The 23,435-nt window shown below is 42.8% G+C and overlaps 1 protein-coding gene across 21 annotated transcripts in view; it reads left to right on the top strand.

The window, feature by feature from the left end:
- Window positions 1–23,435, top strand: part of CELF1 (CUGBP Elav-like family member 1) — a 66,303-nt gene that overhangs the window by 22,057 nt on the left and 20,811 nt on the right. For 14 of the 21 annotated variants that reach the window (XM_055547102.1, XM_055547099.1, XM_055547098.1 and 11 more), the window contains one exon: window positions 15,384–15,535. The exons of 2 other annotated variants lie outside the window; for them this stretch is intronic. In XM_055547102.1, coding sequence (XP_055403077.1) covers window positions 15,465–15,535 — 71 coding nt within the window. In that variant the 5' untranslated portion in view covers window positions 15,384–15,464. Of the gene's footprint in view, window positions 1–3,293; window positions 3,362–10,359; window positions 10,401–15,383; window positions 15,536–23,435 lie in introns of those variants that run through there. 5 more of the 21 variants (XM_055547100.1, XM_055547101.1, XM_055547104.1 and 2 more) reach the window with 3 other exon arrangements.

The following is a 23,435-nucleotide window of genomic DNA, read 5'->3' as shown; positions in this document are numbered from 1 at the left end:
ATTCAAAAGAAATGATGATGGTAGAATTATTGGTAGGCAGAGTAATTTCAGCAGAGGGTAGCAAAAATGTTATTCTAATCTTAGACAGTGTGATTAACTAGCACAGAAGTTTGGTTTAGACAGCAACGGAAGAACCCACTCTCCTGTGGTGTTTGTCTCTCTTGAATTGATGACAGATTTCCCCTGACCATATATGCTTTTCCCTTATGTATATGCTGTCCGGCGGTTGTTGTTTGTGTAATCTTGTCTTCTGAACAAGGACAAGGATTGGGCCTTTTTTGTACCCCCTCTGCTTCGAGAGTTAGATGTTCTCTATGTGCATTTTTTGATGGATAGCTCTCCCATTTTATAAGGAGCTTGTTTTTGTAAAAATGAAATCAAAGCACTGACAAGTTTAATTTTGTGGAACAGTGGGATTTTTTTAGAAGTGATATGAAGGAGGTGACAGAGATCATATAAATGGGTGTTTAAATGTGAGAAGCACTTTTAGGAGCACAGTTTGAGAGTGATGAAAGCATGATAATTGTTAGGAGCGCAGTTCAAGAGTGATGAAAGCATGAAAATTGAAGTCACTTTTTTAAAAAGTGACAGTATTAAAGATATTTAGAATTTGCCCTAGGGCTGCACATCCTTTGGGATGAGTCAAGCCATGCTAAACACATGCCCTGATTGGCTGAAGCAAAGGTATAATTTTTGTATTTCAGGGAGCATCTGCACGGAATGAAGTGGTTTCTGGTTTTGTAGAATTATGACCTTAACAGAAAGAGGTTGAGTCGAGTTTCCTGCTTTCCAGCAGAAGGGGACACGCCTCCTGAGACAAGACCATATGGAGGCGTCCTGCGTGAGCACCATGTGCTGAGGTTGAGGTTGGGGCAGATGGTGCAGGCAGGGTTCCTGGCTGCTTGGTCAGGGATTTTGGAGATGGCAGAATGTGGAAGGACCGTTGAATGTGATGCATATTGGCCATGTTTGCCTAAGAGTTGAAGTGAGCTCAGTGAGAGACTGTTGATGTATTTGGTAGTGTTGGGGTAAGATAAGGGAAGAGATAGGAAGACGCTGACTTCAGTGATACCTCAAATTTGATCTTAACCTCCTGAGATTAGGAAGAGGGAGACAAGATACAGTGTGAGAAGCAGGATTCCAGATCCCTGGCCTCGCTTGTTCTCTAGAGACTTAAGGTAAGGTACGGCAGGACTGTTCAGTTCAGCCCCTCAGTCGTGTCCGACTCTCTGTGACCCCATGGACTGCAGCATGCTAGGCTTCCCTGTCCTCCAACTTCTGGAGCTTGCTCGAACTCATGTCCATCGAGTTGGTGATGCCATCCAACCATCTCATCCCCTTCTCCTCCCGTCTTCTCCTCCTGCAGGACTGTAGGATTTTTCTATTTAAGCTTGAAGCTGTTTTGATTCCTTTTTGAGATACTAGGCCAAAAGCTGTATTTATAGAACTTGTTTTGACATATTATCTCACCCTGTCCCTAGCCTTCCTTACTGGAATCCAGCTAATGTTGCACTCTGCCTGGCAGGAAGAATTGATTGAAGAAATGTACACGTATATATACAGCTGAGTGATTGAAGATAGCTCCAGACTTTGTAAATAGGCTGGCTGTAAGGTTTGCAGTCGGTTAAGTTGCTGGAATCACTTCACATGGTGTAATTCCTCAGCGCACACGTGGTGGGTATACTGCTGGTTCACCTGGACACTGGCTGTTTCCACACGTTTCTGGAACGCAGGAAAAAAAAGTAGAAAAACAAAATGCTTGGTTTGTAACAGATTGAGTTAGGATTTTTCTTTACTTTGTCCTTCATAACTTCCAAGAGTTTTCTTTAAAAAAAAAAAATTTCTGTAAAATAGATAAAACGTATCCACATGTGAGCAATTCAGTCAGTATTCTACTTCTGCAACCTTGTTAGTAATTTTTTCTTTATCTTTCCAGAGATACTCTATTCTGTTTTATAAATATTCTATTTATTCTTTTTTTTTTTTTTTCTTCGTCAAACTGCGCTGCTTGTGGGTTCTTAGTTCCAGGGATTGAACCCGGGCCCTAGCGGTGAAAGTGCCAGTGGACACAGAGGAGTTCCCAGTCCCTTCCTGTCCAAATATACCCTCCTGGTCAGTACTTAGTGGTATGCTGGAACTACTTTCTTCTGTTTAATAGCTACAGAGGTATTGTGTCTATACTATAGTTTATTTAACCAGGATCCAGCTGATGGGCATACGTGTCTCCCTTTTTTGCTGTTATAAACAGTGTCCTTACGAATGGCCTTTTGTGTATGTCAAGTATGAGTTTATTTGGAGGCTGTGTTTCTGGAACTGGAGTTGCTGGATTCAAAGTGCATATATAGTTGTCAATATTGATACACATACTTAAGATCATTTTTTATATTTTGCAAGTGATGTCTATTGAAGACTAGAAAGATTTTTAAGAATTTTTATTAAAGTATATTTGATTTACAGTGTTGTGCTGATTTCTGCTGTGCAGCCAAGTGATATATATATATATTCTTCTTCATGTTTTTTTCTGTTATGGTTTATCACAGGGTATTGATTATAGCTCCCTGTGCTGTATACAGTAGGACCTTGTTGCTTATCAGAGTAGAAAGATCTTAATGCAGTGGCAGTCAAACCGCTAGCCCAAACAATTACTGGAATGAAGAGCATATGACCTGAAAGGGAAGATTTAAAGAGACCGTCCTGAGATAAGCTGGACTATCAAAACCAGCAACCATTATTGCTGGAGAAGAGCCATGTTGCCTAGAGTAGGCAGGAGTAGCCCCTCCTTTTTATTTTTTATTATATTTATTTTTTTTTAGCCCCTCCTTTTTAAGAATTTTTAGGGAACGTGGTGATGGTAGCTAAACCTGTAAGCCAGATATATTTCTTTTACTCTCAAAATGTTAGTTTCACCCATTTATGATCTCTGCCTTAGAAGAACATTTGTGGTCCATCTCTCATTCAGTCCTTTTCTCTTTCACCTACTCAGGTGGATGTCATGAGACCAGTCACAAGAATCAGCCAATAAATTCCAAGTAGTTGTTGTACCTAAAGTTTAATAATCACCTCAGAAAATAAAAGCAAACTAATACTTTGAGTGTGCCCCCTCCCCCGCAAAAAAAGCGCATTTTACAAACGGGTGTATTTTACCAAATAAAGCCCTGTGACTCCAGAAAGTACAAGTTTCACTGGCTGGCTGTGGAACCTGTGTCATTCAATCTGGTATCTTCACTTTAGTTCCCTCATCTGGAATATGGGACTAAAAATGCTGAAGAATCTTTTGAGCACTCAGAAGAATAATTATAAAGTCATCTCCAGAAGGTTGTGTATTACAGAAATGACTCTTCAGAGACATCAAGATTATAAGGTAATTTAAAAAGTAACTCTGACAGTGTTTTAGGGAGAAAAAACCAGTCACACTCTGCCTACATGGCACTAACATATGGCACAGGCCTCCTGAGCTGCACGAGTGGGCTGAAGTCAGGATGCAGTTGGAGAGCGGAGCAGCAGTGACTCACTGGATGAGGCAGGTTTGGCCTTATGGCAGGCAGGGAACCCAAGGCGGAACTGGCGGGCTCTGAACATGCCCGACTCCAGCAGAGGACACGTGCGGGTTCCGGGACAGGAGGATGGCTGAGCCCCGCGATTGGGTGCTCCGGCAGCGGCTCAGTCCCCGAGGCCCTCTCTCCCCAGTGCCCCCACTTCTTCCGCACAGTGGGGACCCTGCTCTGCCTCGGACTGCTGTGTCTTTGGAGGCTTCCCTGGCGGCTCAGATGGTGAAGAAGCCACTAGGCAAATATTTAACATTGTTCACTGGAACACGGGGTTCAAACTAGAAAGACGCATAGAAGAGGTAGCAGTTCTGCCCAGAGGAAGCTACACGTAAGCTTCGCCACCATATGTAAATGCTGCTGCGCCACCAGGCAGTTTTGTTGGCCGGGACTGACCGTGCTGCCAGGGAAACGGAGGAGCTGAAGGCAGAATGAGGTTCTCACACACTGTCGTGCCCCCCGCCACCAGACGGAGAGCTGGGTGGGGAGGAGAGCGGAGTACTTAATGGGTCATTAAGTACTTAAGTAATTCTCAAATTTACTTAGAGAGAGAGGTATTTGGGGAGAAGGAAATGGCAACCCACTCCAGTGTTCTTGCTTGAAGAATCCCAGGGACGGGGGAGCCTGGTGGGCTGCCGCCTATGGGGTCACACAGTCGGACACGACTGAAGCGACTTAGCAGCAGCAGCAGCAGACGTATTTGGGGAGGAAGTATGAAGAGGTGTTGTTTTTTTTTTAATGTATTTTGCATTTCCTGTCTGCCTTACCAGAGCACCTCCAAAATGAAATGGAGGTGAACTCTTGTTTCCATGTGTATGTAATCATGTGAAAAGATCATGCGACTCAACAGGAGATGAGACGGCAGATCAGGGAAAGGAAGAACAGCCCAGCTCACCACCATTTAACTTTTTTTTTTTTTTTCCCCACCGTTCTATTTTGTGGACCACTTTTTGTAACAGTTTCAGAAGATTTAATCATTATGTTGGCTTTGTCAAATAGGTGTTATATTTATTGATTTCTACATACAGATGATGTTGGCAAAGTCAGGCTTTATACCAGCTCTGACTCTTAATTCTTAAATATGCACTGCTCACAAGAAAATGTTTATAACTATCATTTTTTTTTTTTAATAAAAAGTGTTGCTATATTGCATAATAGTGTTAACACTACTGAACTGTGTACTCAAAAATGGTTAGATGGTAAATTGTTTGTTTTGTTTGACCCTGCTGTACCTTGCGGCATGTGGGATCTTTGTTTCCTGACCAGGGATTGAGCCCACACCCCTCTGCATTGGAAAGTCCCTGTGTATGTATTTTTTACCACCTTTTTTTTTTTTTTTTTTTTTAAGCTGGAGAAAAGTTGTTGCCTCTAAAGAAGAGATGAGCATACTGGCCAGTGGTGAAGGAGATGAGGTTGAGATCTGTTTATAAACTTCTCTCCTAGGGTCAAGGAGAGGACACACACAGATGACTCAGTCAGTAAAGAATCAGAAACCCCAAACTTGAGTCTGAATCATGGAAATAGTAGCCACAGAGCAAGTGTCATAAGGCGGGGAAATGGTTTTTATACACCCCACAGAGAAAGTGTCGAGTTTATCCCTCCTGACCAAGACAAGTCAGATCTAGGCCTGATATAGTGCAGGACCCAAGCTGTTTAACATGGAACAGTTTTCTTTGTGGAAGGGGATGCTCTGGGAATGAGGAGAGTGACAGAGGGGAATTTATTTGGTGTTTCAGTGCATCTGTTTAATTTACCTAATCGCCTCTATTTTACAGATGAGCGAAACAGTGGTTAGTTTCTCAGTCTTGCGTCCATCTATTTGTTGCTGAGTTCTTTTACATATTTTATTTCATCGAATGCTCAGATCATTGAGGTAGATTCTGTTCACTATTACTTAGGGTATGTGTGCCTAAGATCCTGGATTAGGATCTGGTGGCAACTGCCATTCCCCTGCTACAGGTTCCTGAGGAAAACAGAGCAGCCAATCCAGGCAAACCCCGCTGGATTTAGCAGTAATCCCTGGTGGAGTTTTGCATCAGGAAGAGCTTGGTTAGGTAGGACAGCTTCCAGAGTTGATCCTTTTATCTGGCTATTTGGCTTTTTAGGGTATGGGAGTGGAAGAACATGCGGTTTTCCAAAGCAGTAAGCCCAATGTTCTTATTGAACCAGCCACATAACAGGAGGAGAAAGACAGACATGAGGGCATTGCATGCAATCTAAAAAGTAACAGACATTTTTTAAAGGAGCACAATTTTCGTAAGTCATTCCTATTATTTGTTTCCTCTTCCAGTTAGAGATTTGTACAGTGAGTTGGTTATATTCTGGGCATCCATTTGGTTCCTTTTTGAGTGGGGGTAAAGTTAAGTTCTCTTTTACAGCTGAGACTGACCCTTAAGAGATGTTAATGAACTTGATCAGAGTCACACGTCTCCTGAGTAACAGGAAGTTTTCACTAACCCCAGCCAAATCTGTCAGGACTGTTGAGACTTTGGACATTTACCTACTTACAAGATTTGCCTTAGAAAAATGGTCAGATTTGGCTTTTGGGAGATCAGTGTTTAAGCAGTCTTTTCTGTGGTTTCTGCACAGGATCTTCCTTATAGACAGCTAGAATGAAGGAGAGGCTCTGGAAAAGATGGGACTTGGAGAAGAAAATTTACGATGTGCTTCAGTGTATCTGTCAGGCTTTCTTTCAGTCAAGGGTCCAACTACTGCTCTTTATATTCCATCCAGCTCCGTCATTGCCTGGATTCATGTGGTCTTGAGCTACTTCGTTCCTTTGTGCCTCGTCTTGTCTGTAAATAGAGATAGAATAGGCAGGAGGATTAAGTATATAAAGGACCAAAAAGCACCACATGGTGTACAGTAAATACTCAAAAGGTGTTAAGTTTTGTAATTGTAGCCTCTTGTACATTACTGGAGATTTCTCCCTACTTTCTGGTGTGCAGATTTTAAATGCAAAAACCCATCGGTTTGAGGATGCACACACTTACTGCCATTGATGGCATCTTAAATTCCTTGATTTGTGATAACCTGTTAGATTCAAAGAGAAAAATCTGTTCAAGAAACTATTCATCTCAAAGCTGGACATAAAATTGGTGAATTATCTATTGTTTTGAATTATCCAGGCCTGTTGTCAAATTTCCCAGGAGACCTAGGGTAACCCTGAGGCCAGAATAGGCAAACAGGTAGGGTCTGCCTTGCCTCTGTCTGTCTTCCACCTGAACAGCTTCACCTTTATGTTTATGGGAAAAACACTTCATTTAAAAACATTTCAAAAACCGCTCATCTGGATCATTGTTCCGTTCTTCTTTAGCTCCCTGCTGTATTATTAACATATTAATCATGTCCAGGTATTGTTAAGAGGACTTGCTCACAGTGGTTAGTTAGTGAGTCATGCTGGCGAGGCAGGAGTCATGGGTGTAGGCCTCTTGCAGGTCTGAGCATCACTGAGCCTGGTACCAGCCTCTGTATCTGGAGTCTGCCTCAGTGCACACGGTGTAAGAGCTGTTGGTGGAGATTGAGTCAGTTGACTTTCTGTCTTCCTTTGAAGGACTGTGTTTTGGTCTTCAACATACAGGCCAGCAGAAAACTCTAAGAAATAAGATTCATTACCTTGCCTACACTATGGGAGGTGTGTAGGAGATCTGAGACCTTTCTTATCAGATATTCTTGTGAGAGGATATACTGTTCATTCACTGTTGCATCCTTGAAACATGTCAAGATCATATAAAAATGTTCCAAGATATATTCCAAAACCAAATATAAATGCTTTCCAGATTGTGTGTTGTGGGATAAGTACTTTGCCTTTCAGAGTCCTCTGTACCATCGACCTGCAAAGTATAATTTTAATTCTTGGAGCAGGTCGTGCTTTGAACATGTGAATATCGCAAGCAGACAGTCCTGCTCATTTTGTTCAGTGCCATCTTGCCCCCATCCTTGTCTGTTGCCCCCTCACCCCAACCCCACCTACCTTTTTGGTGCTCCTTTTCTCCCTTGACTCTTCTATTTTACCCCTCTTTGAGACTACTTCTGTGCCTCTGCACATGGTGATTGAGAATATGAAGATAATGTTAATGGAAACAGACTTGGTGGAGCCCCAGGGAAGCATAGAGCAAAGGCAGTTCAGGCTTCTTCACAGCTTGCAGTGCATTTTGTTTGGTTCCCTACATAAATGAAAGATGTAGAAAATCCAAACCTAGGGACTTTTCTGGTGGTCAAATGGCCGGGACTCCGTGCTCCCAGTGCAAGGGCCCGAGTTCGATCCCTTGTAGGGAAACTAGATTCCACTAAGAGTTCGCATGCCACAACTAAGACCCGGCACAGCCAGATAAGTGCATAAATACTAAAAGAAAGAAAGAAAGAAAAAAAGAATATCGGTTAAAAAAAATCCCTCACGCCTAAAGCTTTTAATTTCCACATAGCTTTCCTCGCTCCCTAAAGCATTTGTTTTTTTACGGACAAGGCAACAGAATGTAAGAAAAGTAAAACTGGAATGACAGCTTTTTTAAGGAAAACACCTCCTTGTGTATCAGTCTTCCCACCGTCCTCCTCCAAGTGACGAGGGCCTGTGTGGAGGAAGGCAGTGTGTCCTGTTTTTGTGCGCTTAAGTTTTCTTTCAAAAGTCTTTGGGTGACTTAGTAGGATGATTAATCTCCTACTTATGTGTGTTTTAAATAAATAATTCCATTTTCCTTTTCTCTTGGCCATGCACTTAGGGTGTTCTTAGTCCCTGCAGGGCTGCCATGTTCGCTGGGGCCTTGACATGTGTCCTTCCTACTTTAACATAGTTGCTCCTCCTTAACAGCCCCAGCCTGCGTTGAGCTCTTTGTGTCCTGGAGGCTCCCCAGCCAGCATGCAGTATGAGTCTGGTCTCTCAGGGTCACACAGCACTAGTGTTTCTCAGCTGTTCCATGCAATATATCAGGAAACATGACTCCTTGGTCTTTTATCTGCCCTTTATTTCTTCCAGAATAAAACTGACAAGCAGACATCTAACTTGTTCTCTACTGTCTTAACAAGCACTCCAGAGCAAGCCCAAGACAGACACACTGTCCCTATACAAGTTTGTGCGACCTGGATGGTTTCTCTATTTCCAAGAGAGAGAGACTGGGGGCTCTGAAATTAGAATTCCTCATGTATTTAGTAGATTACTTTAGCTTCTGAATTCCGAGAGTAGTCCCCATCTTGGAATGGCCATAATGATACAGGATTGAATGAGGTGTTATGAACTTAGCAATAGTAAGTTCCTTTCCTCTTAATAACTTTTGATGATGTAGGCAGGTCCAGGAGAGTGCTTTTAGGTATTTTTTGTGTGTCTTAGTGTAAACTTTGCATTAAGATGGCTGGAAGCATCATTACTTCATTAGCAAAATTGGAGACTGGTTAGGTCTGTATGAAGCGTCAGTTAAGTATTCATGCACCCATTTTATGCCTCAGGAAATGTCTCGGAGAAGGCAATGGCACCCCACTCCAGTACTCTTGCCTGGAAAATCCCATGGACGGAGGAGCCTGGAAGGCTGCAGTCCATGGGGTGGCTGAGTGTCGGAGACGACTAAGCGACTTCCCTTTCACTTTTCACTTTCATGCATTGGAGAAGGAAATGGCAACCCACTCCAGTGTTCTTGCCTGGAGAATCCCAGGGACGGGGGAGCCTCGTGGGCTGCCGTCTATGGGGTCTCACAGAGTCGGACATGACTGAAGCGACTTAGCGGCAGCAGCAGCAAGAAATGTCTTTGAGTTCAAAGAGGGTAGGTAGAGTGCAGTGTCTCATGGTGAGTTCTGGTTCTGGCTTTGTCTTTCAGAATTCTTGACACTTTGTCCAGTGTAGACTTGGTGACTTTCTGCAGTTCTCTGTAGCCGGGGCCAGACAGAAGTTCAGCTGGCAGGAGTTGTAGATGGACTTTTGTAGGAATTTGGGCAACTTTTATAGAAGCAGTCTTTACTTGAAAGATTGTTCCATATGTTTAAAAATGAAATAGATTGGTGTTTTGGTTCCTCTCTTTGCTTTTATCTTCAGTTAACTTCCCCATCTTCCGATTTTTTTTTTTTTTTTTGGTTTCAGTGGTTCACCACCATCCTGGGGCCATCAGTATGCATTTACAAGGCAGGAGCTTCAGGTTACTTTTGAAGAGTTTTATACCTAGCACCAGCCTATTCAGGCCGATTGCTTTGGGGAAATAGCATGGCTTCTTCACATTAATAATATGATCTTTAACTGCTCAGGGCTTGCCTTGTGGCTCAGCTGGGAAAGAATCCTCCTGCAATTCAGAGACCTGGGTTCGATCCCTGGGTTGGGCAGATCCCCTGGAGGAGGGAAAGGCTACCCACTCCAGTATTCTGGCCTGGAGAATTCCATGGACTGTATAGCCCATGGGGTCGCAGAGAGTCTGACTTGACTCAGCGACTTTCACTCTTAACTGCTAAAAGGATTACACAGCCTTTAGCTTTGTGGTAGTTTCCCACCCAAGAGCAGATGCTAAAAATGATTGTTTTGGTGACCTAGATGTCCTGTAGTTCAGTCTCATAAATTTTAGTCATTGATTTGCTATTTGTGGTGACATTTTGGGGTAAGCATCTCTTTAATAAACCTTTTAATACTTTAGTTCTCCATTTTTTAACTTGATGGTGTTCTTAAATTAGCTTTGAGGTGTTAATGTAATTGTGTATTGTGTACTTTAAAATTGGAAGAGGGAGAGTTTGTTTATCTTCAGTCTTGGTGACAAAGGGGCTTTTGTTTGAAAAGAAGCTGTGTATCTGGAATTATGAGAAATATAGGCATGGTCCACTTATTTTTCTTTCCTTGGTTTTTTAGAGTGAAGACACTAGTCCAGAGAGGGAGGTGGAAAGCTACAGGTATGGGCTAACTGCTGGATGGTTGTGCTCTGGTTATCTTTTTAACCTTCCTTCTTGCATGAGGCCTGTTTTGCAGATGTGAAAAAATTGCCTCCAGAAAGGTGATGGCTTTTTTCTACATTTTGGGATTAAATTTCCTATTCCTGGGAAGCTAGATTTTTTTTTTTTTTTCTCCTTCCCAGCTTTCTCCTTAGCTGTTTACCAATGCAGGCTTATCTCCCATTTGAACTAGCTGCTGCGTAGTTCAAATAGTTGGAGCTGGGCGGGGGGTGGAGAAGGCGCAGGGAGAGAGGGAGGGCACGTATGTATGTGTGTGTGTATTTACACACAGCAGCTGCCTGGCTGGCTTCCTTTCCCCTTTCTACCTCGTAGTTGGAAAAGGATTCGTTGCTCAGTGCTGTCCGATTCTTTGCAACCCCATCAGCTGTAACCTGCCAGGCTCCTCTGTCCCTGTCCATGGAATTCTCCAGCAAGAATACTGGAGTGGATTGCCATTCCCATCTCCAGGGGATCTTCTCGACCCAGAGATTGAACCTGGATCTCCTGCATTGCAGGCAGATTCCTTACCATCTGAGCCACTTCATAGTTGGAAGACCCTAAAAGTGAAAAAGGGAATTCGCTCAGTGAAATGAAGTCTTCTCGACTGAGGGGTCGAACCTGGGTCTTCTGCGTTGCGGGCAGACGCTTTATGGTCTGAGCCACGGTGGCTTATTGGAAGACCCTAAGTAAACTAGAACAGAGATGAAGATAAAACTCAGTGAATTTCACAGAGATGATACAACCCTCTTGGAACTGGAATTTGTTCAACATACTGATATTTAAATCAGCACTGGAACCTAAATAAAGCTTCAACTTACAGTATATTGTTATCAACTAACAATTATACTTAAATTCCAGAACTAGTTGGGGACCTGAAAATATGACCTGATTTAAAGGGTGGTCACAGTTTGACAGGATGATTTATTTGGTCAGGTGTGTCCCAGAAACTCCGTGGACGTCTCTGAGCTGACACTTTTGCTGAAAGAACTGAGCATAGAAGAATGTCTTTCTGCTCAGACTTTGACACTGACTGGGGAGGAGATAGGTGATTAAAGACAGGGAGAGGAGATGGAACACTTTCAGATTTCAAAAGTAAATCTTCCTCCCTTCAGTCTTGTCCTATCTTTTTAGTGTACCATATATAATAATTTTACAGGCAAACAGTCTTAGACATAACAGTTACTAAACTTAGTGCTTTTGGTCTTCCTGTGATTTTAGATTCGGAATAGAACTTTTTTTTTTTTTTAAACAATACTTCTATTCCTTCTTTAACCCCCCATCCCCCTCTTGAGAATTTTTTCATCGTCTCATGGAAACTCAACAAAGGTTTTCTGTTTTAAGATATGCTCAACTCTCGCATGTTTGCAGAAAGTCTCCCACAAAGTGAGATGTCACAGAGATAATTAGCAATTCAGGTCAGTGTATTTTTGCATATGCAAAGTACTAGTTTGGGAGTGTTGGGAGCCCCACTAATTATATTAGAGGTACTAAACTTTAGAAATGAAATTCAAGTCCAGAAAGATTTTAGGCTAAATTTTAAGTTGTTCTGGTTGGTTATTTTCAAGTAGTATCAGTTCTTTGCTTCTGAGGGGATATCCAGTCCACTTCCCTGTTAGGTTATGACTTTTCCCTGAATTTTTGCACTTTTCCTTAAATAGACTAATGATAGACATAGGCTCTCTTTTATAATTTAGTAGTAGGCTCTCATTTTCTCTATGCTCATATAACCAGACTCCACATTTTTGCCTTTTAAAACACATTTAGATTATTGAGATGGAAGTATAAAATCCCTTCACCTGTCATTGAACTCCCTGGTTACATCAGTCAAGATCGACAGCCTGACATTTGCACGTTCCACGTGGGCTTTTTTGCTTAACTATACTTTGCTCTTTCTTTTGACAAATCAAATGCTGTGATTCTAGCATTTCTGTCTTCTAATCTGGTTTTTAAGCTGTTTATTCCCTTCTGATGCTCTAAATGCAGGGTGCGCTGCTCTTTCGAGGGTGTCCCGGATCCTCTGGTAGTATCCACAGGGTCCTGTAGGAACACAGGGCAGGGCACCTAAGGGATTCAGGAAGGCTTCCTAGGAGAGATGGGGGGTGTGTGTGTGTGTGTGTGTGTGTGTGCACGCACGCGTGCATGCATGTGTGCGCGCTGTGTCTGACTCTTTACTACCCCATGGATTGTAGCTCGCCAGGCTCCTCTGTCTGTGGGATTCTCCAGGCAGGAATAGTGGGGTCGGTTGCCATTCCCTTCTCCAGGGGACCTTCCCAACCCAGGGATCGAACCCATGTCTTCTGCCCGCGTCTCCTGCGTTGGCAGGTGGATTCTTTACCACCGAGCCACCTGGGAAAACCCCAATATCTTATTCTCTGATCATTTTTAATGATTTGGGTTCTTACTGTTATAACAGATAACAGACCGATTGTTCCTACCCTCACATAATCAAGCCTTGAATTATTGCCCTTAGGAAAAAAGAGAATATTCAAGGCAAAGATAACTGAGACAGCCAACCAGGGGAAGAGGAGGAAACCATGAGTGTAAATTCACAGATGTGGTTAAAGAGAGACTGAGGGAAGGTTAGGGCCTTCTGTTGCAGTGGACTCTGGATTTTAGGCCTAGACTGTGTTTCTGATTAAGAACTTTTAAACAACAACTGCTTACGGATAGTTTGCTATGAATAACTTTTAATTCTCCTTTTTAATTTCCCTCTAACAGCTGCATTTTTGTATTTCCATAATTGTTTTTTCATCACTTTGTAACCCTTTTCTAAAATGGAGTGACTTGTGATTAATTTCTGTTCTTTCTTTTCCTACAAGCATGTTGAATTTAATTATACCGAGATAATTCTTGTGACCTGCTTAAAGAGAATTCCCCCTCCCCCCATGTAATAAAATTTCCACCTTGTAGGTTTTTAAAACATTGCAGCCTTATCCATCATAAAATGAATTTTAAAACATTACAGCCTTTGACTCGGTAAAAATTACTCTGAGGAGTACACATCCTTTCATACACTGGGCAGTTACTCTTGTTATAGTTGTGATTCTGATTAAAATAGAGATGTAGTTAGGAGTCATGCATTTTTGGTGAATAATAAAAGCATAGCAACCAGTGGACTTCCTGAAAACTTGATTCATTTTTAAAGGAATCCTGGAACTAGGAAAGCTAATTGACTAACCGACCTCACACAGTCACTGCTTAGTCAGGTGCTTCTCTGTAGGAAGAGGCGTGTGACCAGCTCCAGTGCTTAGAAACGGGGACCTGACGGGCCGGTCACTCAGCCAGCGCCAGCTGGGGTGAGCTCTGTGCCCTGGGTGCCGGTTGCGGTCTCCTCACTGGCAGCCTGCTTCTGCTTCCTCTGTTAATAGGGTGGCAGAGAGCTCCTGTCACTTCTGTCTCTGTAGGGGATCGGATGGGCCAGGGTCTCTGACAGAACGTAAAGAGCAGCTACCTGCTATTTTAGTTCTAAATTTTGGGTGGTTATGTCTGGATATTGGACAGGAGACACAGTTTCTACCTTTCTCAGTTAGATGTAGACAGGTGCCAGCCTTTGTTAGACAGACCTGTGCCATGACATAACTGCCTTTCATTAGTTTTGTTTTAACATCAGTCTGTATCTTTAGTTCATTTGTTTACCTCTTTATGTAACTTCTTTTTTTCAAAGTTCCCTGTATTGTGATCTGAGCTTGAGTGAAGTGAAACCTTTGAGGTAAGGCAACCCTAGTGGTAAAAATGGAAAGAAGCCCTGTGAAATTTGGAGCCTTCAGAGATAGTTTTAGAATCACTGCCTAAATACTGAAATGCCACCGTTTGTTGCTTGGAGGGATGTGGAGCTAAACTGAGAATGAGAGTGCCACATCTGCCTTGACTGTTGAGTGTATCTATCTCTGCTGCTCACCCATAATAGAATTTTTATGTGCGCATTCATTAATCTTGGTTTTAGGAGCAGTTTAAAAGAGGGCAGACAGTGAATAGACTGGGTCTGCATTCCTCTCTCCTCCTTTAAGCATTTGAGCCTTTGTCCCTGGTAGGCCCAGGTCTTCTTCATGATTATCACTGTGGTGGCTTTTGTTTGTTTTTCTTTCGTTTTTTGTTTCTCTAGAAAGGTCAAAATACTGAATAAACAGTGTTTCTTAGTACTCTGTCAAGAGGCAGAATATACTATTTTTATTTTTTGTTTTTTAAATTTTGTGACAGATTAAGATTCAGAGTCCCTAAAGAAGTTTTGCCTTACGCTCCCTAAGTGAATGCCCCTGCAGCAGCAGTCTTTACAGCCCTTCACCGCGATAGAGATCATCAGGAAAGCAAAGTCGGTCCAGCGCAGGTGGTGATATTCATTACTATAAGAGCAGTATGTTTCTGGTGGCCAGTTCTTCAGCCAGCTCGCCTCTGGCCTGCTTCTGATGGGTGGTCTGCACCATTCCTCCTTAAATGACTCTTCTGAGGTTAGTTTGGCACCCAGACAGTGCGTTCATTGCTGTCTTTGGCACATGGAAAATAAGTTCAGACCAAGGCTAACCACCCAGTTCTTTCTAAAACGTTTTCAGACTACATGACGTGAACTGCTCCCTCCCCCGCCCTTCCTTGTGCTCAGGTAGTTTCAAGCTTGGGGGGGTCCTCAGAAACGGCTCGGCAGGGAGGAGTTTGGAAGATGTGAAGCAAGTTTGTGTTTCTTCTGCCCTGTTAGCCGCTGCTGTCCTCATGGGTCTGACACTATTTATCTGACAGTGCACTTAGTACTGCTTCGCCAGGGAAAATCGCACAAAACCCGCCCGGCGCATCAGCACTTCCATTGTGTGTGGGGCTGAGCCTCCCTCCACATGCTCACATCCCCCGTTTAATCCCCTGCTCCCTGCCCCTTCCCCAGTCCTGCCTGCTTCTGTGGCACTCACTGCTGGCGTCCCTGAGCTCCTGTTTCCACTTTGTGTTTTTTGTGGGGCCCAGGAAGCTAAAGCTGTGTATATTTGTGGATCAGACAAGTGCAGCAAGTTAATATCATTGGCTTCTGAAGGGGAGAGTGAGGTGATGGCTGCGTTTAAGTTGGATTTCCTTCCAGAAATGATGGTGGATCATTGCTCTTTGAATTCCAGTCCCGTGTAAGTATTTTTGTTGTCTAATATTTATCATAAGTAGAGGACTTGGGCTGTTTTCTTTGTTACTTGATAAAAGGAGTCCCTTTCCTTAAAAGAGGGAAGAAAAAAATTGGGTGAGGAAGCCAAAGTCCACACTATTGTTATTTACTATTGTAGTCTGATTCTCTCTTTACTGCTGACTTCCTGTAGTTGTAACTAAGTTTTGTACATAAGGATGCATTTGATATATGACCAGCAACATCAGCTCATGTGTGCTGGGCTCTTAATTCCTTTAATGTAGTTTTCCTATCTGATAGAGTCTAAGGTATTTTTTTAAACCTTAGATTTATTGCTTTGGGTTGGGTATACAATTTCAGATAATCTTTTGGGAAGCTATTTATTTATTTGTATGTTTTATTTCTAATGATCAAATTTTTAGACTGATATCACAGACTGGTAGCTAGGGTGTATTTAGTAGTGTATACAGAATACTGTATTGATGTGTAAACTAACCCTGAATCTTGACCCTCCCTCCCCCCAACTGATTGAACATGCTGCACACTTTGTGATTTTGGGGACATCAGATGTGCCCCACCCCAAGGGGGCAAACAAACAATCTTGATTTGCAAATTGCCTAAATAAATTTTGAACGTAAAAAGTGAGAAGCCTGATCAGTTTGCGTCATTGTTCACCGCTGTATGCAACTGAAAGGCCCCTTGGCTCTGAGTTGTACCTTGGGGGCCTGAATCCGGGGCTCTGTGTTAAAGAGCACACTTCTAACCCTTGGTTTCAGTTACTTTCACCAGGCTTCAGAGTACCTTGGAACCTAATTGAAAGAGACTTAAGTCATTCAAAGCCAAGAATATTAAATGGTAGAATACTCCCTAGATCACGGGGGTAGTGCAAGTCTTTGACATTAGCCTCCATGTGCAGATCTGCCTTGGGATTTGGTGTAACAAGTGTGGTGATAGCAGATTCTCAGCAGTTCTTTGTGGGATAGTTTTGAGGGCCTCAAACAGAGTTGGCTTGCTCACTTGAAATGGATCCTGTGCCTTTTCTGTAGTCTCCAAAATAATGGTAATTTAGAAGTGTCTTTTTATGAGAGTTCTCTTTACTGTTAAAATAAAAGTTTAGCAGTAGATTACAGGTGAAATCACAGTGAATGCCATCATAAAAACTTAATATATAATAAAAATATTCCCACATACCAGATCGATGGTCCCTAGAATTAGGACTTTGTGGCCCAAATTGTCTTTCATTGTGTGTGCATTACCATCGCCTAGTGTTCAGTCCTTTGATACAGTATTTTTCCTCAGCCTGTTTTCTCATCTTTTACTAGGTCGGCCTAATTCAGTATCCCATGAAATCTGGATCATGGACCACTCTGTAAAAGTCACCTGGAATTAAAAATGCAGGTTCTGGACCCATGCGCAGATAATTCTCATGCTAGAATGGGCACACCAAGAATCTGTTTTAATAGTGTCCCATGTGGTTTTTATGTACGCTGAAGTGTGAAAACTAATGGAATTAGTACAGCGCTCATTCTGAGTAGGAGTAATCAGGGAGTACTCTGCTAACATTATTATTTTTTTCCAAGAGCTTTTGCTTTTGTTTTAATCATCCATCTTCACAAAAACTTTGTGAGGTTAATTGGGCATAGGCTATTGCCCCTCTTTTACAGATGAGAAACCCAGCTGAGAGAGGCTATGACTGACTTAACTGAGGACAGTTGGTATCAACCTTGGGCCTAAAGTGCAAGTTTGATGGTAGCCTCTCTATTTTTTGCCTGCTGGACTTGGCTTCCTCAGGTGTCATTAAGCAGTTATCATCAACTCTTCTCATGACTGCAAGTCCTCTGGCCCACTCCCAGGGGCACCACACACCCAAGCCACAGAGTGGAAAGAGGAAAGTTCTGGAGAATGGTGGGTGCTTGTCACCTCTTGGGTTCTCAGCTCTTCTTTTCACTCATACTGCTTTAGCAGTAGGCTCGATACCACTAGTTTTCTCTCTGAAGTGATACTGCCTGGGAATATGACCTCGCAATGTATCTGTTCCACAATTTCAAATTACAACAGACAAAATTTGCTAGAGGAGCTGTGGAAGGGCTGAGGGGACCCGCTCCCTAGCTCCCTTTCTTGTTTATGGTAAGAGGTGTTGCCGATACTTACTCTGTATAACAGAGGAACAGGGGAAGCTGAGGAGCACTTGGCTTGCGCCCTGGGACAGAGGTGTTCTCTAGGCTGGGGTCATCTCTCAGCCCTGACCTCTCAGCTTCCCTGTTGGTTAAGGGGGCACTGGTATGCTTCTCTGATTCTCAGATCTTTATGCCTGTCCCTGGATGTCCCTTGAGTTCTGTGTACCTAGTCTCGTTCCCCTAGAGAACAGCTGGTAAGTAACTTAGGCCGGTGTTTCTGGGTCCTCTTCATCCTGATGTTCTCTGTGCTCATCATGAGCCTGAGGACCAGGTCAGGGTCAGTGGTGTCTGGAGATTGGGATGCAGCAAGTGTTTATGCCTGCTGGGGAGGTAGAGGGATTAGTAAGTATGTGAAATTATTCTGCTTGTATAATGAACAAATGTAGGTAAACAGGTAATAAGAAGGGGAGAGGGGAAAAAACTGGGTAATTAAAGATTTTGGAAATTATTTTTGAACAGTTGTGAAGGTAGTATTTGCCAGCTTATTTGGCTACAAGGAACAGATTCCACTCAAGCTAGTATATATGAAAGGCTTTTCCTGTAAGGACACAGCGAGCTGGATTATGATATAATCAGGAACTCGACCGCTCAAAGACTCGAAAACGCCAGCTTTTTGACCCAGGGCACATGCTCAGCTGTCTGCCTGTGCTTCTGCTGTTCATCTACTGGATGGTTTTTGGTTGCAGTGTGACTTGGCTTTGCCATTGCCCTCCCAGGATGTCTTGACACCACCCATTCCCCGCGCCCCTCCACCCCCACCCCCCACCGTGTAGATATAATTAACACACAGTTTACCCTTTCAAAGTGCACAGTATCAGTGATCTTTTAATTTATTTTTCACTATATCCATAAAGTTCTGTGATTATTACCACTGTCTAATAACAACATTTTCATCACCCCCAAAAGAAATCCTGTACCCTTTAGTGAGCATTCCCTCCCTTTCTCCCCACCTCTAATTCCCATTCCCAGGCAACCACTAACTTACTTTCTGTCTCCATAGGTTTGCCTATTCATGTCACAGATGTAGAGTCACATAATATGTCACTTTTTGTGATTGGCTTCTTTTACTTACCTTAATGTTTTGAAGCTTCAGCTGTATTGCAGCATGACTCCTGCTCTCTCTTGCCACTGCCCTTTCATCTTAGCTTAGCTCAAGCCATCCTGAGTTGCAGCTTTTCCTCTTGCAACTTCATCACTGACTGCCTGTTTTTGTCAGTGGGTTCTAGGTTCTGTAGAGCAGTCCTGGGCAGCAGAACTTCTGTGCTGCTAGAAATGTCCTTCTGAGTAGTCCCTGCTGGTCCAGTACTTAGGACTCCAGGCTTTCACTCCTGAGACCCTGGGTTCAATCCCTGGTCAGGGAACTAAGATCCTGCAAGCCACGTGGCATGTCCCCCCCACCCCACCCCCCAAAAAAAAAAAACTTCTGTCTCTGATATCCTGTGTAGTCAACACTAGTCACATGTGGCTAGTGTCAATTGAGAAACTGGATTTTTAAAATTAAATAGTCACATGTGGCTAGTGGCTGTTGTCTTGCTCGGGGCAGCTATAGAGGGTCTTGATTAGCTGGGCCTATGTTTCTGTTTTAAGCGTAGGTCATGGTCTTAGGTTTCTAGCCAGCCAGTGAATCAGTCTTGTTGAGTTAAGATCCACCTCCTGGTCTAGTCATCGGGGGCCAAGGGATGGAAAAAAAACGTGGAATAGAACATTAACTCTGCCCTCTGAGCTGGGAAGTTTTGATAGGAAAAGGTGAAGACGGGGGTTAAGAGTTTTGAATGGAAGTGTACTTTGGCGATACAGCTCTTCGGTTCCCCACCCGTCTCTTCCAGATTGGTTGCTTCCCTTTCCTGTGCTGGGTTCCATCGGGAATCAGGTAGACCAGACAGCCTCTTGTCCTGATCCCTCCTAGTTTCTCATCTTAATGAGTTGCCAGTTGCTGCCACAGCCAGAAACATAAAAAGAAGCGGATACCATGCCTCTTTCCTGAAATACTGGCTGCCTTCTCGTTTCCCTTCTTCTGCTGCCGCAGGCCTGCTTTTCCTCTCTTCCACCCCACTCCCATCAATACTTCACTGACTGGCAGTACTTCCACAGAAGATAAGAAGGAATTTCCACTGACCTGCCTCTTAGGAATGACAGGGACGTTACAGATACTTCTCCAGGGGCTTTGTTGAATTCATTGATTCTTGAATGAATGTAATAAATATGTTTAATTTATGATTACTGACTCTGAGGAGCTCTCCATCAATGGGCAGGTGAAACACAAATTTGAGAATGTATTAGGTGATGTGCAGAGTAAATGCCATACCTGGATATTGTGGGATCCTTGGCATGTCACACTGGGAGTCTTGTCCCCAGGTGACTTTTTTATGTAGTGGTTACTTCTAAGGACTAGAAGTATGTGTGGAACGTTGAGAATGGAAGAGCATTGTTGATCATCTCTTGAGACACAATAACAGTTGATGATGAAGTTTGTGACTGCTTACTACATACATATGTGGTTGCTTTTCTCTTTTTTATCTCTAGCTGAGACTGGCACTTACATTTCTAATTGTGTCTTCATGTGCTCCAAAGAAATACCCCATGTTTTCCTTTTTCACTGATGAATACCACATCTTGAGCTTCCCTTGTAGCTCGCTTAGTCGGTAAAGAATCTGCCAGCAATGCAGGAGACCTGGGTTTGGTCCCTGGGTTGAAAAGATCCCCTGGAGAAGGAAATGGCCATGGACAGAGGAGTCTGGTAGGTTCCCAGTCCATAGGGTTGCAAGAGCCAGACACGACTTAGCAACTAAAGCACCACTCCCACACCACGTCTAACACTGTGCTTGTGCTGTATAAAGAAGAGCTCAGTAGTAATTGGAGGAAGAAATCAGTCAGTGCATAACTCCGGTTGAAGGATGTCCACTGCATCTTGAGCTCGGCCTGATTATTTGCTGTGCTCTAGAAGTGCTTCACAAACTGGTGAAGGACCATGTCCCATCCCTCCCTCCACCCAGCTTGTAAAATACAATAAGATAATTTCATAGAAAAACAAAATAAAGAGGTAAAGGCTTACATTTTGCATATCCTTTTAACATTCAGTTAACCATATGTAAAATTATGGAGTGTGATTCCTGTAAAAGTTTCTGATGGTTAAGTTTAAAGATTGCCCAAAGTTCTTGGGGGAGTCTTCTGGTTCTTGAATAGGTATACTCAGGGAAAGGGTGATTCAGGCAGTAGGTGGACATAAAGAAATGAGCGGGATTTGCAGAGTAAAGAGAAAAAGGCAAGGCACTTGTCTGGAATGCTGAATCTCCACTGAACTTTTGGATAAATTACAAATCATATAGACTGACTACATTTATGCTTTTGCACTAAAAAGCAATGTAGAAAATTTAGAAGTGGTACACAAACAGGGAAAGAAGGACAAACTGAGAGCCTCCGATGTAATACAAACTAATGAGCTCCTGCCTCTCTTCAGAAATAGCTGTCTGCTTCTTTATGGTCAAAACATTCTGCTGCTGAGTCGCTGCAGTCGTGTCCGACTCGGTGCGACCCCATAGATGGCAGCCCACCAGGCTCCCCCGTCCCCGGGATTCTCCAGGCAAGAAACAAAACATTCTAAGCACCATTTATTTGGGTGCTATGTTAACCCTCCCTGGAATAGAAATGCGATTAAAAATTAGCAACATTTTAATAAAATATTAAAAGTGGTAATTAAAGTTGTGGAGCGTGGGTGGTAGGAAGTGATTACCATTTTTTCAGTAGTCATAGGACTTTAAAAAAAATTCATGATAGAATGATTTCTGTTACAACATTGGGATTAAGCTTTTAGAAGTAGCTGTATTATATTTCTGCAGCAACTTGCCAAACATGGTTAATAAGGGAAAACCAATAAAACAGTATATTCCAGAATTCTTAAAAGGGGGGAAAAAATAAGTTGATCCTGTGATGGTCAAATAGTCATAGGAGAGAATACCTGCTCGGTAATCTGTGAGCCCTTTGTGCGCAGCATTCATTTTTATCAGGTTTAGTTGCTTAAATGGAATTGTTGAGAACGAGAAGTTCTTCCCACCCCACATCTGGGTAATTACTTTGAACCAGGCACCAGTACCAGATGTGACTATAAGAATACGAAATGGAGCGATTTCTGCCCTCAAGGAGCTCTCAGTCTTGTTGGGAGAGGTAGGTGCAGCCAGAGCATGCTCAAAGGTGTTCAGTCCTGTAATCAAGTTGGAAATTTAGTGCTGTTTGAGTCTTGATGAAACTGACTAGTTAACCTGGGGGAGAGTGTGGGGAACCTTCATAGACAGAGCAACAAGGATTGGTTTATATGAAGTTTGTCTTACAGTTTTTGATGTTTAGTACAGAGACATGAAAATAGCCCTGTATTCAGTTACAAGAGATGTAGAAATTAGAGGATGAACTACCAGATTCAACATTCTCAAGGATTTTCAAATACTAGTCAGAAGGTAGCAGTGGTGAGAAAACTTGCTGCTGCTGCTGAGTCACTTCAGTAGTGTCCGACTTTGTGCGACCCCATAGACGGCAGCCCACCAGGCTCCCCCCTGGGATTCTCCAGGCGAGAACACTGGAGTGGGTTGCCATTGTCTTCTCCAATGCGTGAAAGTGAAGTTGCTCCGTTGTGTCCGACTCCTAGCGACCCCATGGAGTGCAGCCCACCAGGCTCCTCCATCCATGGGATTCTCCAGGCAAGACTACTGGAGTGGGGTGCCATTGCCTTCTCCGGATGACAAAACTTACTGTTTTACTTTTAAAGAAAAGTGGCGTTTTATTTGAGATTGAACACTAGAAAGAATACATGAAAGAAAGACACATTTGAACATGATAATGCAATTTCTGGATTTAGCAAACACTAACAAAAGTTAAACATGCTAACTATTTAGAATTTCAGTTGTTACTAGTTTGGGTAAATGCTCAGAATAAGATTGTGAAAAGGAGGTAGGAGAAGGACTTTGATTCATTCTGAGTGGAAACATTTCTGAGGGGAAACTCAGAAGAGTTTCCCCCATGGTTCTTGACAGTGGCAGGGGTAGGAATGAAGGCATTTAAATAGGAGTGTTACAGATTTGGTGTGATCAGATTGGAGGAATGTGTGGACATTATAACAGTTAGAGTTGGTAAGGGAATTAACTGGTAAAATCTTGGAGAAATAGCAGCAAATCGGATTACTTAGAAACAGAAGACCCTAGAATGATGACATCATTGTTTATATAACAATCATTTGTGAAAGTTTAAGAGGTTTTATTTTGTTTTGATTGGAGGGCCTCACTCAAGAGTACCAGGATTATGCATGAGACAGCAACAACCAAAGATTAATGTTCTCGTCAGTTCTTAGGCCTTGGAAATTTGTGCTTCTGTTCTGACGTCTACTGAGAGAAAACTTTTCACCCATCATTGTGTAGATTGAGAATCCTGATTTCGTGGACATTTTATAAAGTTTTATAAAGTTTCTACTTAAAAATGATTAAAGCTTTCTTTAGGAACTTTACCTCTTAAGTTTTTCTGAGACTTCTCTAGCTAGACAAGGAATGAATGACATTCATTTCCTTAGTTAAAGCCCGGGGTGTCCTACTCAGATTGGTGCCTTTAGTTTGGGATCAGATGGAAGGGGTGGCAGGCATAGTGAGGGGTGGCAGGCATAGTGAGGGACGGCTGGCGAACTCTGGTAAATTGAATGTAAGTAGTGAAAAGAAGTAGGTTTTTTTCTCCTTACTTGTTCAGGAAGTAGTT

This window comes from Bubalus kerabau, chromosome 15 (genome assembly GCF_029407905.1).
Source record: "Bubalus kerabau isolate K-KA32 ecotype Philippines breed swamp buffalo chromosome 15, PCC_UOA_SB_1v2, whole genome shotgun sequence".
NCBI lineage: Eukaryota > Metazoa > Chordata > Mammalia > Artiodactyla > Bovidae > Bubalus > Bubalus kerabau.
This window is presented reverse-complemented; position numbering and strand designations above follow the sequence as displayed.